Consider the following 17,437-nt stretch of genomic DNA (forward strand, 5'->3'; position numbering starts at 1 on the left):
AGCGTTTAATCACCAGACAAGTGGCCAGAGTTAGAACTTCCTCACAGCCTCCTATCACTGGGACCTTCTCAAATTTCACGGGGCTGGTTCTTATTAGGGTGACTCTGAGGAGCTTTGGCTTCAGGGATCATTTTTTATTATTCTTTAATTATCATTAGTCATTTTGGGTTTTAACAATTTCTGCACGATGTAAGCTTCTTTTCCTCCCTGTAAAAGAAGAGGCAACTCATCGATTCAGTAGCTGGAAAAGTGAATTTCCTGTGGAATGACAGGAATTACATAGAAGCAAGCAATTTTATTTTCCTCAAATGTAGCAATAATTTTAATCTGTACATACATAAAACAAACAGTGCAATTATAAAACCTTGAAGGTGACATGCATACTTTAAGGTGCAGTTGGGATGGGGGAGGATGTTAGCATCTCCAATTTTCTTTACCGTTTTTTTTTTTTTTTTAAGTTCCTTATGCAAAAAGCACTGAGTCAGGAAACTTCATCTGGAATGCTGAAGTTAAAGGTGAACTTCCTGAAGTCTGCACGTCTAAGTATCACAAACAAAACAGAAATGACCTCCTAGAACAGTTTGAGAGGGAATAGAGTAATATGGCTGGGCTTTCAAGCTGGGAATGAATGAAATCAGGGATGCATTTTTCTGAAAAACTAAAAGAATGTTTGTAACTGAGTGTCCTATTTCTGTTTCATAGTTGCTACCCACTTGAGCCCTTCCATCAATCTTTTTATTCAGTATAGGTTCTGAATAGATGCTGTTCAATGTTATTTATAACTAAGGGTGATGAGATGCAGAAAAGAGGACCTGGGAAAATGGCTTCTTCCTTGATGTCTGAGTCTGTGCTCCTCTTCCATTGTTAGTTCTTATGGCCTTTTCTCTGCCATGGAAGCAGAGGTAGCTGGTGCACAATGTCAGATGTTGTCATCGTTCACAGGCCCGGGGCGGGCAGTAAAGGCGAGGGATGGGGGGTCTATCTTCGCTTCTTCCACAACCCCTTTCTCAGGCTTTCCTGGCCTTTCAGTTGGAACTTCGAGAACTAGAAAGTCAGTTCACTGGGTCCTTGACTCAGAGGCCAGGATGAGACAAGACGTGGTAGAGTGACAAGACACAAAGGGAAGATATGGTACCAATTAGCCTCAGAGCAGGATAGAGAGATTTATATTTGCACTGATGAGAATTCAAATTCCCAAAGTCAATCTAAAAAAAAAAAAGAAGATTTTCCTTTGAGTATTACTTTTTTCTCTGTACAAGTGGTCTGTGCACTTCTGGTGAGAATTCCTTGCACCACTCTCAAGTCAGCTGATTCCAGGGACACGCCGGGGCACAGGAGGCACTAGGCTCGTCTGGAACGGCTCTTTCTGGCAGTGACATTTTGATTTGAAACCCAAAGTAAATCCATACGTGGCATCATGGTTATTAAAATAATGAAATATTACTAGCCAAAGGTAACTGCAATTCAATCAATGTTATATTTTCACACACAGAAATTTAGAAAAATCAAGAGTATGATAATAAAAACCATAAAATTAAACAGAAGAAAATCAATTTCTACAAGAAATCATATATATGTACAGTGAGATTTAAAGGGAAAAATAAGCTACTTGAATCATAAATTTAATTTTATTTTAAATAACTTTAGCTAACCTCAGCTGTTAATACAATAAAAGCAGAAAGAACAGGCTGCCTTTTTTTTCTTCCAGATTTAAATCAGAGAATTTTATCTACAATAATTGACATAACTCACTTCTTGTCCTTCACCCATCTCATCAAAAATTATTGCATTTTCCCCCAAAATTGTATTTTTTTTGGATTCCTCTGTGAATATACTCATTTCGTCCTCATTCCTGGAGGCATCTTGGTTTAAATCCATCTTTTAAAAAAAGGAGAAGGGGTACATATGTGGAGGCAAAATATTCTCTCGAAGCCATCAGATACAGAGTTGCTAGAAGAAGCTGATTGTACACACAAGCTGCCTGGTTGGGAAGGGGAGGGTTGTTGATTCAGAGACGTGTGACAGCCTTTGGTGGACGGACACAGGCCAAACCCCACCGGGCCCTTCTTCCCTGGCAGGGTCAGGACTGAGCCAGCTGAACTGGAGCTGCCATCTTCCCCTTAGAACTCGTCCTTCTGGTTCTCCTCCAAAAGTCTTCATCCAGATAAGAAGCCAATGACTGATTACAAAAATAAGAATAATTAAATTTGGCTCAAGAGAGAGATTGTCCAACTGTTCTGCCTTGTTATTTTATCAATATCCAAGGCCTTTACAAAGAAAGAAACAAAAACATCTCTCAATCTCCCAACAAAAGTGAACTTTTTCTTTTTTTTTTCTTTTTTTTTTTTTTTTTTTGCTCCAAATGCTAGGACCTGAAGAATGGCTGCAGATTGAGATATCAAAAATCTCAGAAAAATATATAATATATTTGTATATCTCTGTAGGTCTATTATTTAAATTTCACATTCCTTTAAAAGTGGTTATTCAGTCAGTAGCTGCTGAAGGAGGCTCTTCTGCTGGGCCTGGGGGGTCTGTGGTCCTGCCGTGGGTTTTTGAGTTCCCAGTGGACCAGGCTGGTTCAGGTAAGGGTCCCCGCCTACCAGATTCACTGTACACTGGACGTCAGCAAACACCTGAACCTGTTGCACCTGCTGGAACACAAATAAAAGATGTGTTTAGACAGAAGGGTCTGCCCCCCCGGCTTATGAGTGGGTACTACTTGAAGTGGAAACTCACTAGAGCATTCCTCTAGTCTGTAGTCACCACAGAGAAGAACTCTTCTGTCTTCTTGTCCTACAAAAAGAAAATCGCTGCACTCATTTTGCTCAGGGTTCTGGAAAGTTCACACTTTAAAAATAAAATCAAAATTGGAATGGTCAAGCCTCCTACAGGGTTGCCGTCAATACTGAAAATGAGCATCATTGCTAATATTGCCAAGATTGGGAAAAGCCCAGTTTCAGTCTGGGTATCCAGTGGTGGTTTTAAAAAATAGGTATATTATTTGGAAAACTGGTTATAAAAGCATTCTATGGATGACTTTAGGAGGGTAAAAAAAATCTTTATGATGTTAGAAAATTAAGGGCTTTAACCCAGTATTAGCAAAATAAAAACCACCACAACTCAGTAACAGGACATGAGTATTATTAAAATTAATGTCCAGAGGATTTATGTAGTATCTAATATACCTTTACATAGCTTCTTTACATATTACCTTTAGAATTACAGCAAAATATTAGTAGAACAATTTTATACTTAACTTATTTTTCCTGACAGACAGTCCATCCAAACGCATGAGCTGAAAATAACACTAAACTACTAGCTGAGAACAGTGTGAATTTTCCCTTTAGCTATCAGGTTGGCCAAAAAGTTCATTCCAGTTTTTCCATAAGAGCTTAATACTTTCAGTAATAATGCACGTATTCCTTTGAAAAGTCTAAGGTTACATAGTTTTAACATTTTCTATCAGGAAAACAAAGCCAGAGTTAGTCTTTACCAACCAGCCTTATTATTAGAAAGTCATTTGTAGAACTGATGAGGCCAGTACCACACTTGTGAATGTTCCAGACCAACAGTGGAGATGCCTCCTAAGGCACCCAATGCATCTGTCTGTCTCCGCAGTTGGCAAACTTGTGCGTGTTTAACAGGTTCAGGAAGTATTTTAGATTAGTGATAGATTTTTTGGGGGTGTCTTTCACCACTAAATTCATGCCAATCATACTCAGCATTTCTGAAAACTTTTCTATCCTAATTGAATAAAAGCTGCTTTCCATCAACCTTAACAGGCCAACTGTCCAATCTCGCGACTATCCAATTTCTTCATCAGTCCAATGCCTGATGTTTTCTCCTCACGATTCACTTGATTCACTTTCACCTCTACTCCACTCTCTGGGATAACGCTGATGGTTCCTGGGCCGAGTGTTTTTGTGTCTGATGAATTAAATCTCTATGTACATTAGTGTCATTTCTCTCCTTGTCCTCCTCTCTCCCCATTTCCCAAACTTTGCTTCTTGTTCCCATAGGCTCCCATTTGGCTTTCATCTTTTTTGGGGCTCTTCCGTGTGTACCTAACATACACCAGCTCTCTGTCTGAGTCTGTTCTGTAGCTGCCCCTGTGCCCTCCACCCACCTTTGTTCTCTGTAATTTCTCATTCCTACTCTTTTCCCTCTAGAGCTCCAACCTTGGCCTTCATCTCTCTCTGTGTTAACAATTCCCCTGTGTTCCTGTTCTCTCATTTTCTCCATCCCAGCTCTCTGAATGCAGAGAGCCTTGAATCCTCCCCTAGTCCTTCTCTCCTTTTTCTTTCTTTTCTCCTTTTCTGTACAACTATCTTTATACTTCTATCTAACTCACTCCCCAGCTTTCGTCTGGCAAGTGCTTAGAGCAAATAGAGATTTCATGATGAGCCACTACAGAAAGATTTTGCTACTGAGACTTAACATAAACACAAACTACAGTGCATTTAGGCAATGGCTGATTTAAAAAAAAATAACACAGAATTTTGTTTATATGTTTCAACATATGAAATACATAAGGTGTTTGTGCCTCTAAACTCAAAAAAATTGTTGATAAAGGCATGATAAAACAAACGTGAGAAAATTCTGCTCCTTTAAAAAGAATGCTATATTAAAAAAGATCACCTATTTAGAACTTTTAAAAATTGAAAAGATTAAACCAAACTCCCAAAAGTACATATTTCAGCCTTTTTGAATTATTGCTTAATCATGGTGCCTCAGACCAGATCTCAAAGGACTTCTGATACTGCTATACCTTCACAGACAGGCAAAGCAATACGAAAACAAAGCTTATGATTTGCCAGGTGAGAGAGGTAATGTGAGAGCTGAGTCCCAGCCTCTGTAAGATCTTCTGATGCAGTTTCTACTTCAATTCAAATACTGTCCCAGGACTTAGGAATTTTGAAACTCAGTTGTTTTAAGTAATTTGTTGAGTTACCCCAGTGTATGTCTTTGTAAGTATGAGACTTTTAAAAAACTTCTAGTGAATGAAGACCTCAATTCCCCCAGCACAAAAGCCTCTCTTTACATAGCACACAGGACTCAGATTCCACTGAGGCTCCAACTATGAACACAGTTCCCTAACTGGTTTTCCTCTTTCAGAGCTGGTTGCCCAGTGCTCTTCCTCTTCCCCATCTCCCCCTTAAGATGAAGCCTAAACTAGGTCTTTCATCACTGTTCCCCTTCAGGAATGATGCTCCACTCGCAGGACTGAATTTGAATCCCTTAGAGTTTAGCATTCAAGGCCCTTGGAAATTTGCCCCAACCTACTTTCCCACTTTTAGTTCCGATGAATTCTTATTACAAACCCTTTATTCTCATTGGGTAGGTTCCCAGGACTATGCTGATATTACTGTTTCCCTGTCTCTGTGCCCTCTAACTTCCAATCCCCTGGACTTTCAAGCTCACCTCCTTCCCCAGCCTCCAAAACCCACAATACCTTTCTACTCACTTGCCCTGCTAACTGTCCTTCAAGGCCCAGTTCAGTCCCATCTCCCATATAAATGCTCTTCTGACCATCGCCACAATGTCTCCTTTCTTTGCATGTTTATGGGTCTTGTTACTTGTAATCAATTTGCATTTGCCTTTTTTGGTTATATAACAATTCATGTGCATATGTCTGTATGTTTTATCAGGCCCTAAGTGGTATGGCAGAAAGAGCATGAACTTTGGTGTTGGAAAGACCTGGGTTTGAACCTCAGTTCTGCCACTTTCTTTTCTGTGAATTACATAGTCAAATCTCCTCAGGTTCTGTTTCTTCATCTATGTGAGAAAAAAGGGAAACTGACTCCTTCATAGAGTTATAGTGATGCTTACATGAGGAGAAGCACACAGTGCCTAACACAATGCCTGGCAAATCATAAGCTTTCTTTCCTCACGTCTTACCACAGTTCACCTAAAGAGCAAACATGTCTCATGTTTCTTTGTTCATGTTTCCTCTACCTTCGCATAAGGCCTATATACTTTTTTAAAATCTTAATTTATGTTAATATAGGAACGTGGCCACCCCTGTTATTTGTATTGTTCTGAAACAAACTTCTAAAAAGAGGCAGAGTACACAACATGCATTCCGTTTTGTCTGAATTTATTGAGCTCTCCTGAGGTATTTTGATTACACACAAGTTTTAGCACTGTGTTTACTTACAAATAGCAATTAGTGGTCACCATTTGTGATCCCTTATCCTGACATTTAATATTGATTAAACATTCTGAAAGCGCAACTCATTTAACCCTCTCATAATCCTATGAGCAGGTTAGTTCTGCTGGTTACACAGCAACTCAGCAAAGTCCCCTAACACGCCCAGGATGACATGGCTAAGAGCAGAGCCAGGACTCACACCCAGCTCTGACTCTCCAGGTCATGCTCTCAACCATGATGCTATACATGCTATACAAAGTTTCCTGTGTATCTAGATAAAATTTGACAGCTCTGGGCTTAGGATTGTCTTACTGACCTGGGTTCCATCTGCTTCTGTTTTGAGAAGGTCAGTGGATGAGAGCTGGTTGCAGTAGAGGCCTGTGTGTCTCAGTGCTGGATCATTTATCTATTAAAGGAAGTATAAGACCAAATTACAAGCTAGTTGTTTAAGCTGAAGACCAAATTCCTCAATGAGGAACAATCTCACTGACAGAAAAGTAATGGGAAGAGAGCAGGAATAACAAGCTTAGCAATTTACTATGCTGTCAGAAGCCAGGACAGTAGTTCCCTTCGTAGGAGCAGAGAGAGACGTAAGAGAGTGTGTAAGGGGAGAACTTCTGGGGTGCTGCTGGTAATGTGCTGTTTCTTGATCTAGGTGACAGTTATGAAGGTGTGTTCAGTGTATGAAAATTCTTCTAGTTGTATACTCTTCTTTATATTCTTATATATGGTAACTTTAATAAGTTAATTCAACACTCACAGAAGTTAATTAGCAAAACACTTCTACTGCCAGGCAAGATTCAGTAACAGGGATCAGATTTATCCTCTGCCTGAACCAAAATGTATGAAACGGACACATTCAAGACCGTGGACAAAGGCAATGAAGGAAAGTTGTTCCTAAGGACTGGGAAACAATTGAGGTGAGTCCTACCATGACCCCCGCCTACTGCCTAAAGAGAATTTGAGGACAGTATGAGGACAAGGAACCAGACAATGCCGGGCAGTCTCACTGAGATGAAAGGATATGGCTAGAATTCATAGAGCAGAATATCAGATGAGAGAGTACACAGAGAGGAAACCCCAAAATCTGCAGAGAGTCCCTGCAAGTCTGCAGCTTAGTACTGATCAGTTGATTAATGGATCCACTAACAATTAATGGATCTTAGGGAACTACCCAAAGCAGAGGAAAGATTCATCTGAAAAGATGTACATGGAATAATTCTCAAAGATCACACAGAGTTGGGAATAGGTCCTGATCCCAGAGGATCAGCCAGAGTGAAAAACATCATAATTCAGGTAGTATCAGGTAGTGTACTAGAATGGTTTTGCTGCAGTGGTAGGGTAAAATTAGCCCTATACTAAATATTGTTCTAGTTCTGCTAAACAAAAAAGCAAGACCTGAAAAAAATTCAAACAGTTTATTTCCAGGTAATTTAACCATTTCCCAAAACAAACCTCAATATTTATAGGAACATAAACAAGGTAAAATTTGCATGTCTGGCATCCAATAAAAAATTACCAGGTGTGCAAAGTAGCAGACTCTGACATAATCATACCAATGTTTTCTTAGGTTAGTCTTCCAAGACAATAGAAATAAAAGCAAAAATAAACAAACAGGAGTTAATCAAATTATAAGTTTTTGTACAGTAAAGGAAACTATAAACAAAATTAAAAGACAACCTAGGGACTGGAAGAAAAATGTCTGCAAATGATGTAACTGACAAAGGCTTAATTTCCAAAATATACAAACAGCTTATACAAGTCAATAACAAAAAGCAAACTGGCAAAAAAAAAAATGGGCAGAAGACTTAAACAGACATTTCTCCAAAGAAGACATACAGATGGCCAACAGTTACATGAAGAGATGTTCATCGATGCTGATGATTAGAAAAATGCAAATCAAAACTACAATGAGGGGACTTCCCTGGCAGTCCAGTGGTTAAGACTCTGTTCTTCCACTGCAGAGGGCACAAGTTTGATCCCGGATCAGGGAACTAAGACCTGCATGCCACATACCACAGCCAAAACCCCCCAAAAAACAAACAAACAAAAAAAACAACTACAATGAAGTACCACCTCACACTAGTCAGAATGGCCATCATTAGGAAGTCTACAAATAAGAAAAGCTGAAGAGGGTGTGCACAGAAAAGAGAACCCTCTTGCACTGTTGGTGGGAACACAAATTGGTAGAGAATAGATTTGTGCTTGCTAAGGGGGTGAGGGGGTAGGGGAGAGAAGGACTGGGAGTTTGGGATTAGCAGATACAAATTATTATACATAGGATGGATAAACAAGGTCTTACTGTATAGCACAGGAAATTATATTAAATAAACTGTGATAAACCATAATGGAAAAAAAAAAAGAAAGTAGCAAGAAAATGATCCACAATTTAGCGAAAAAAATCAGTCAGCTGAAACCAACTCCCAAATAATGCAGATGCTAGAAGTGACAAGCAAGACTATTAACAGTTATAATAACCATATTCCATATATTCAAGAAAACAGCAGAAAGACTGAACATGTTAGAGATATGGAAGATATAAAAGGGGTTCTAAGTGCCGAAGAATTGATGCTTTTGAACTGTGGTGTTGGAGAAGACTCTTGAGAGTCCCTTGGACTGCAAGGAGATCCAACCAGTCCATTCTGAAGGAGATCAGCCCTGGGATTTCTTCGGAAGGAATGATGCTAAAGCTGAAACTCCAGTACTTTGGCCACCTCATGCGAAGAGTTGACTCATTGGAAAAGACTCTGATGCTGGGAGGGATTGGGGGCAAGAGGAGAAGGGGACAACAGAGGATGAGATGGCTGGATGGCATCACTGACTCGATGGACGTGAGTCTCAGTGGACTCCTCGAGTTGGTGTTGGACAGGGAGGCCTGGCGTGCTGCGATTCATGGGGTCACAAAGAGTCGGACACGACTGAGCGACTGATCTGATCTGATCTGACCTGAAGTGAACTTCTAGAGATGAAAACAGCAACATCTGAGATAAAAAATACACTAGATAAAACTGACAGACCAGCTATTACAAAAGAAAAAAATAGTGAATCTAACATTATAGCAATACAAATTACCCAAAATGAAACACATAGGAAAAAAATGACTGGTCTCATATTCCCTTAAAATCTCCAAATCCAGAGAATCAGTGAGCTGTGGTGTAACTTCAGATGGCCTACAATATGTGTAATTAGTCTCTGAAGGAGAGGAGGGGGCTGGTGACAGAAAAAAAATAGCTGAAGAAATAATGGCCAATACTTTTCCAGATTTGATGAAAAGTATATACCTGTGAATCAAGAAGATTACCGAACCCCAACCCAAGCATAGAACTATGAATAAAATCACACTAAGGCATATCATAATCAAATTATCTAAAACCAGTGATAAAGAGAGTAACTCTTAGAAGTAGCTAGAGAGGGAAAAACATCAATCATGTCCAAAGGAACAAAAATAAAAGTGATAGCAGATACCTCATCAGAAATACAGTGGAGCAATGTCTTTATAAAGTATTGAAAACTACCAACCCAGAATTCAGGGAAAAGAATTTTCAAAGATGAAGGTGAAACAACATCTTTTCAGACACATGAAAACTGAAATAATTCACCATCAGCAGACCTGTACTATAAAAAATGTTAAATGAAGATCTTCTGGTGGAAGGAAAATGATACCAGATGGAAATTTGGATCTACAGCAAGGAATGAAGAACACTGGAAATAACTACATGAGGAAATATAAAAATTACCTACTTAAACCTTAAAAAATATAATTGTTTAAAAGTTTTTCAGTAAAAATGTACTAACAACATATTGTAGGGTATATAACATATATATGGTAATGTTCTGACATGACAGATATGATAGGTATGACAACAATAGCATAGGAAGGGAGAAATGGAAATAAACTGTTGTGAGATTTTTGTATTTGTACGAGGTGATACAATTGCATTTGAAGGCAGATGGTGACAAAGATGTATACTATAAACCCTAAAGCAACCACTAAAACAACAGGAATTATTTATAGCTAATAAAGCAACAAAGGCATTACACTAAAAAGACAAGATGGGAGAAAGAAAATAAGATGAGAGATTTAAATCTTCAATATCAACATCAATAATCACATTAAATATAAATGATCTAGCTACTCTAGGTAAAAGGCAGAGATTGTCAAACTGACTAAAAAAGCAAGATGCAACTATATAAGGAATACATTTTAAATGTAATATTCTTTTACCTAATTCATTATATTTTTTTATTACTTTGTCTTAATATACGAGAGACAATGAATAATTCTAATAGCTGAAAAACAACAACATAATAACATGGACAAGAAACAATACTATTTAGTTCTTATATTCTGTTATAACATCACTAGGTTGTTGGTTTTTTTTTTTTCCTGCTAATTTCTCTGGACAATGGGAACTTTCTTTAAAAAAATAAAAATCCAAAAGGAATTCTAAAGAAAAAGTAATTAGTGTTTACATGTTTTTATGACTTGCTATAAATTATGGCTATATGGCTACAGCACAGACACACAGTCTTACTTTGTGGTTGCTGACAGAATAGTAATTACAGAGAATTACCCCAAAATCTTAAATATCACTTTGAATTTAATCATTCATTCCTTAAAAATCTTTAGGAGGCTCCAAGATTAACTGGACATTTAGATGGCCTGCAACACCTCCTAAAAAGTTTACTACATAAATTCTGCTCTAAATAGAATATAAATATCCCCTTAACATTCATAGATTTTTCATCTTGAATATTCTTTTCTATTTCTTCCTTTAGGAAAATTTTCCATGAAGAGTTTCCTAATCAGACCCTTTTTCTTTTAAACCTTCTGTGGTTAATTGTATATACCCCTCATCTGAAAGAAATATATCTCCTACAGAACTGTTTCGTCCTATTATTCAACTAACCTTTTGCTCAGGTTGTACCTTCCTAACTTGTTAATACTGTCTCCCACAGAGCTAACTTTGTATATAGTAAGTACTGAGTTTGTTGAATTGAAAGGCAAAAATGAAGAAAATATGTTCAGAATAGAAAGGGTATGTTCCAATCAATGTATTATACATGTATTATTTTATAATAAATCTAAAACAATAAAATCTCATGAGACTTAAATTTTACATGATCTGTCAAAATTATCTTAATAAACAGTAATTATCAAAAGATAGGGAAAGAAAAAGAAGTTTGGTTACTTTGGGCAAGTATGAACATACCTGATTTTCTTTGGAATAATGAATTGTAATACGGTGTGATATAGAGCTGGGTGTGTGTGTGGGTAGCAAGTGTGCCAGTTGTGCCACTTACCTGCTCAGGGCACACAGTGCTCATTCCTGGCATCTGCAAAGAGCTCATCTGCATCTGGCCCATCATTGGGTTCATGTTCTGAACATTTGTGTTTCCACCTGCCATGGACACGGTGATGCTCATATTGTTGTACACTCCTGGCTGTGCAGGCGTGGGCTGGTTCTGTATAGCTTGACTGAATACACTGTTAACTCAAAAAGAATCTCAATTACATCCACTGATCATGAATATGGGGATAATATGACTGGACTCCTTAAATTATCAGATATAGGATTCCAAAGAAAATATTTTACATTCTTAACTTATATGTAAGACTTTATATTATTACAATATATAAAAACTAAGAACCATTCAGGTGCACTCTGAACTCTATCCAAAGGGTTTAATAACTAAAAAGACCTCATTTTGTTACAATTATCTGGCCCAGTATCAGAGTTGTTAAGCTTCAATTATCTGAATAACCAAGAAAGTTTTCCACTTAAGTAAATCTTGCAGATAACTGCAGTTTACCAATTTAATCATCAAAATCATTCTAAAATTTATTATATTATCTTCTTAAACAGAGAATATCTTTTTCAAGCAAAGTCCCTTGCATATGTATCAATCTTCAATAAATATTCACGGAATAAATTAACAAAGGAATGAATGATTCAAAGGTAACATTCTTATACTGTGATTGGGTATATATCCTTAGACTTAAAACTTGAGGGGAGTGATGGTATTTTGTTTCATTTATTCCTTGTCTCTAGTTAACAAGTGATACATAGCAGCAGGCACTCAGTAAATATCTCATGAATGAATAACTAAGGACATGGGTTATTAGTGCTGTCAACTGATAAAGTTCAGATTGCTTTTTGTATTCATGGGGCTTCCCAGGTGATGCCAGTGGTAAAGGGCTTGTCAATGCAGGAGACATAGAGACGAGGGTTTGATCCCTGGGTCAGGAAGATTCCCTGGAGAAGGCCACGGCAAACTATTCCGGTATTCTTGCCTGAGAATCCCATGGACAGAGGAGCCTGGCAGGCTACAGTCCATAGGGTTGCAAAGAGTTGGACGTGACTGAAGCCACTTGACACATACTCATTGCATCTACACCAATGTTTTTTGAAGTGTAGTCCAGAGACCATCTCCAAGAGAATTCCCTGGTCTTTATTGAAAATTGAGACTCTCAGACCTTATCCCACCCTAGTGAGTCATATTTTCTGGGGGTAGGTATGGAAAAGCACTTCTAACAACTTCAGTTCAGTCGCTCAGTCGTGTCCAAATCTTTGCGACCCCATGAACCGCAGCACGCCAGGCCTCCCTGTCCATCACCAACTCCTGGAGTCCACCCAAACCCATGTCCATCGAGTCAAAAATGCACATTAAAATTCGAAAGCCTTTATTCAGTGTCCTACTGCTTATTGTCACTTCTTAAGGTTTCAGCTTCTGGCCTCTTTCAATATGCTATAAACTAAGAGGAAATCAGAAGTGTATAACCAGATATTTTTATTTGGAAAACAAAATGCTTTTGAAGACTTCAATGGTCTTCTCAGATCTGAAGATAGCTTCATGTCTTTTCTAGGAAGCAAGATACAAGGGCAATAATTATGGTTTTCAGAGTGCCTGTTTTACAGACTTCCTTCTTCACCACCCAATGTCTAGACCATTGTTACACCAATGATCTCAATGTTAAACCAGTTTCTGTTAGTAGAAGAGTATGGAATAAACTCCAAGTAAGTAGAATTTGAAAATTTATATCTGAATGATATAGTGATACAGATAAACACATCTAAAGGAAAATAATATGAATTTTCTTTTTTATGTGTGTCTTTGTGTCTTTGCTAAGTTCTACAAAACACCAAATATTTTATGATTATCTATCAATTTTTAAACAATAAGCTGCTGGTAAAGTTCTACCTATTTTAATGTTAATTTTAAAGAATATGATTTCAAAAATTATTGATTCCATCAATGGCTTTTCTATTCCTTGCTAGCTCTTTGGAGGAAAGCAGGATGTACTGACATTTATAGCTTCCGGTAAATTAAGGTAATCATACTGAAATTCACAGGCTGAGGAACAGCCTATTCATCATGTCTAAAGAAAAGAAGTGAATTTTCCCTAAGTAATTATAAAACACAAATGCACGAAGAAAATTATATGCCTAGGAAATGGTCAATAATACATCTGTGGACCATTAGTGTCTGCAGTGTGTATGCTTGTCAGTGTCCCCACAACTAAAGGTGAGAAAAGAAAACCTATTAGTCTACTGCCCATTTTCTAATGAGAACATTTCTGCCTTAGACAGTGCTCATTTGTCAACTGATACATAAATCACCACTGTAGAGGCGCAGAGCTATGTAAGTTAATGCATGCAGAAGCTTCAAGGACTGCAATGATGTCATACTTAGTGAAAAAGGTTTAGGATTTAATTTCTTTTCAAATTTCTATTTGGGACTATATATTAGCTTAAGTTCTTTCAAACTAAGCCTGCCAATAGTTCCATTTTGGGTTCTTCCCTCATAGAAAGAAGACCAAGCCCTTTCGCAGCATTAATCACTGTTCCATGGCCTCGAATGGACTGTGGGGTTCACTGGCACCTTAGGCCCAATGCGTGGAGGACCCCTCCCCGCACCTAACCCCTGACTGGCCTCATGGCAGTTACCACAGTTTCCTTAAGCTAGCACCAGGTATTTGGTAACCCCCAAATCGTGGGGAGGTGGGGGAGGGCAGTGAGGGGAGAGATGACAAAGTCAGCCTAAAGCAAGTGTCAGATATTAGAGGTATTAACAAACAGGGAGGAGTTCCCGGTCAAATAAGTCTGAGAAACAAAGGGTTAAAGCACAGGCCTTTGCCTTTAAAATGCTAATAAGGCCTGAGACTCTCCTTTGAGACTAGAGTTACACAGAAACGCTGTCCTAGTGCCTGGACAAGTAGGTTTGTTTAGCCCTTTGTTTCTCTTGCCACCAAAGAGATAAACAAAAAGACTCACGTGAGTTATACTGTCTCCAAACTGTATCACATCATTCTGCTTAGTGAGTTTTTGTTTCATGTTTTATTTCTCTCTGACCTACTCCTGTCACTAACTACACTCTAGGTAAATCGACAACAAGGGCTGTTTTCCCCAATTTCTTGTGGTATCTTGCACTGTGCAAAAGAGACAGTGAGGGATCACAAACTATATGCTGCCTGTGTTGACTAATAAGCTTTTGTACATGAACTAAATAAGCAAGTATGAATGTTTGAAAAGTTAGTGATAACTATTTTCTTTCTCAAATGATTTGAGAAAGCCAAAGTTCACAGAAACAGCTAAAGTACAACAAAAACTCAAGTCTATATTTGAATGTGAACCCAAAATATGACTGAGGAACAGGGAATCTCTGCACTCATTTCTTCAATAGATGTACATGAAGTGCTCATGTGTCTTAAAGGATGCGCATACAGAAGTAAACAGAAACAAAGTCCTTGCTCTTCTGAGGTTTGTATTTCAGTTGGAGGAGACATACCATAAGGAGACTAACACACAATATGTCAGATGTTAAGCATAATAAAGATATAAAGAAGGAAATGGAGGGACCAAAGAGTGGGAAATGGCGTTTAGAGATGATGGTAAGGGAAGTCTAAAATGGTGACATTCAATATCTGTGTCTAATAAGGTGAGACTTGAGGCATGAGAGAGAAAACCATGTGGCTACTGAGAGAAGAGGATTCCAGCAGAGGGATTTAAAAATGCAAAGGCCTGAGTATGCAATGTACTTGGCACATCTGAGGAACAGAAGAATAAATAGAAGCCACTACAGCAGAGTGAGTGATGAGAATACAGATGAGGTCAGAGAGGTACCCAGGAGCAAGATTATGCAGGGTGTCACAGGCCCTATACTGTGTTCTGAATAAGCTGGCATGTTTGAGTAAAGGACTGATATCTTGCCTCATGTTTTAAAAGCATCACAATGTGCAGACGAAACTGTAGTGGAGCAAGGGTGGAAGCAAGAAGACAGGAGGTCACTGCAGTGGTCCAGAAAAAGGATGATGCTGGCTTGCGCTAAAGTGTACAAGTGGGACAGGTAAAGAGTGGAAGCTGCTAAGAAGCTGATGTGATTTGCTGATGGATGTGGGATGTGAGAGAAAGAAAAAAGGTTTTCTTCTGAATAACTGGAAGAATGGAACTGTTTACTGAGATGTGAAAAAGTATGAGTCCAGCAGGTTTGGGGAAGAATATTACTTTAGTTATTGTCATGTTAAGTTTGAGATGCCTATTAGACTTCTAAGTGGAGCTATCCATTAGGCTGCTGTATATATGGTATGGTGTTTAGGACAGAAATCTGGGCTAGAGACCTAAATCTGGGAATCATAAACATAGAGATAGGCATGTATTATCAGTAAGATTGGAATATATAATCAAGGGAGGAAGTAGATATGAGGAAGAGGTCCTAGAATGAGCTGAGGCCCTAAAGCAGAGGTCCGAGAGGTGAGGAAGACCCAGCAGAAGAGACTGAGAGTTAGGAGGAGAGACACCTTTCTCAAGAGAGAAAGCTGTTCCACAAACCAAATGAAGAAGGAGCTTCAAGAAAGAGTAAGTGCTCAAGTATGTCAAGTGCTATCAATGCTCACTGCATTTGGCACTGTAAAGGACAGTAAAGACTTTGATAAGAATGCTTTTGGTGGAATGATTTGGATGAAAGCCTGACAGATTCAATAAGGAACGGAAAGAGAGGAAGGAATTTAACTGCAAAGGTGAGCAGATCTGTCACCATTAGTGCGTTTTTTTCCCCCTAACAGCACATGTAAATGATCAGGCATACGTATGGAGCAAGCATTTAGTTAGATTCCGTTAGGGAACATTTATAACTGCAACGGAGGGAGAGCTGGGCAAGAGGGCTGAGAATGCCTGTTAGGGAGTAATTATAATGATGGGCCATGGAACCTAAAGTGAGTTCAAGAAGCTGGGATTAGAACACACTAGGAGACTAAGTTCTTGCATATCACACAGACAGTTCTATTTCTACCTAGCTGACACCAGTCCTCAAGGAGAGCTACATAGTTCTCTAACAGGAAGTTTCCTCTCTCACCTTTCAATGAACTTTGAGAGAATATGGTCTTAAGTTTTCAACATTAATTACCTTACTTATTATGTTGTCAGATCAAACAGCTTCCCTGTCATTTAGAACCAAGACACACCCAAATTAAAACCCTTATAAAACTCAAGTGATGTGTGAAAAGTTTAGCAGCCACAATTTGCGAGGAAAATGACTTTAGTAAGATAATTCTAAGTAAATGGGTAAAATGAGGCCACTGCAAACCTAGAGATTCAAAAAGCCAGATAAGGCAGAATGACCTTAGAAGACTTAAAACCTTTGCTGTTGCTATGAAATTCTTCAAACATACCAAGAGTGAAACTCACATGCCCACTATTCAGCTCTAGTGAACTCTAACATTTTGCCATTCTTGCTTTAGATTTTTAAGTGTTTTTATAAAGACTGATTTTTTAAAAAGTACTCATTCCTACCTCTGTCCCAGGGAAGCTCTGTTACTCATAGGAGTTGAGCGTATTCTTTAGATGCACTGGGGAATGGGACAAAAAAGTCTGGGGCCACTACAGTACCTTTCTGTATTAAAAACAGACTTATTTGCTTTAAAATTGACTTTAAACTTAAAGGACTTAAAAGACGCTATTTGGCAACATAAAATTCAGTTCTTTGAATCTGCAAATGGATAGAAGCTAATAATCTCCTACTTGGATTCTGAAGGCGTGTCTGTTCTTACGTGCTGTGGAGTATCGGGATGCTCATATACAAAAGCTGCCCCCTTACTTGTTGTTTCCCATTGCTCCTTGCTGCCAGGCCTTCATGTCTGGTGACTGGTAGCCAGAAGTGGGCGGAGTCTGCTGGAGCAGAGAGCTCTGAGGAGGAGGGATTGGCATCGGCACCATGGAGCTCCCAGGGCTTAGAGATGGAGCAAAGTTGGCCTCACCTTGGGGAACCATTCCTACAAATTGACACAAA

General features: G+C 38.6%; 1 protein-coding gene across 9 annotated transcripts in view; it reads right to left on the reverse strand.

The window, feature by feature from the left end:
• Window positions 1–275: 275 nt before the first annotated feature.
• Window positions 276–17,437, reverse strand: part of NCOA1 (nuclear receptor coactivator 1) — a 219,629-nt gene continuing 202,467 nt past the window's right edge. For 6 of the 9 annotated variants that reach the window (XM_070799032.1, XM_070799034.1, XM_070799028.1 and 3 more), the window contains 4 exons: window positions 17,246–17,420; window positions 11,456–11,639; window positions 6,468–6,557; window positions 276–2,651 (listed from right to left, as the gene is read on the reverse strand). In XM_070799032.1, the coding sequence (XP_070655133.1) occupies window positions 2,481–2,651; window positions 6,468–6,557; window positions 11,456–11,639; window positions 17,246–17,420 (620 nt within the window). In that variant the 3' untranslated portion in view covers window positions 276–2,480. Of the gene's footprint in view, window positions 2,652–2,736; window positions 2,794–6,467; window positions 6,558–11,455; window positions 11,640–17,245; window positions 17,421–17,437 lie in introns of all 9 variants that reach the window. The other 3 variants (XM_070799037.1, XM_070799036.1, XM_070799035.1) reach the window with 3 other exon arrangements.

The sequence above is a fragment of the Bos indicus genome, chromosome 11 (genome assembly GCF_029378745.1).
Source record: "Bos indicus isolate NIAB-ARS_2022 breed Sahiwal x Tharparkar chromosome 11, NIAB-ARS_B.indTharparkar_mat_pri_1.0, whole genome shotgun sequence".
NCBI classification, from domain to species: Eukaryota; Metazoa; Chordata; class Mammalia; order Artiodactyla; family Bovidae; genus Bos; species Bos indicus.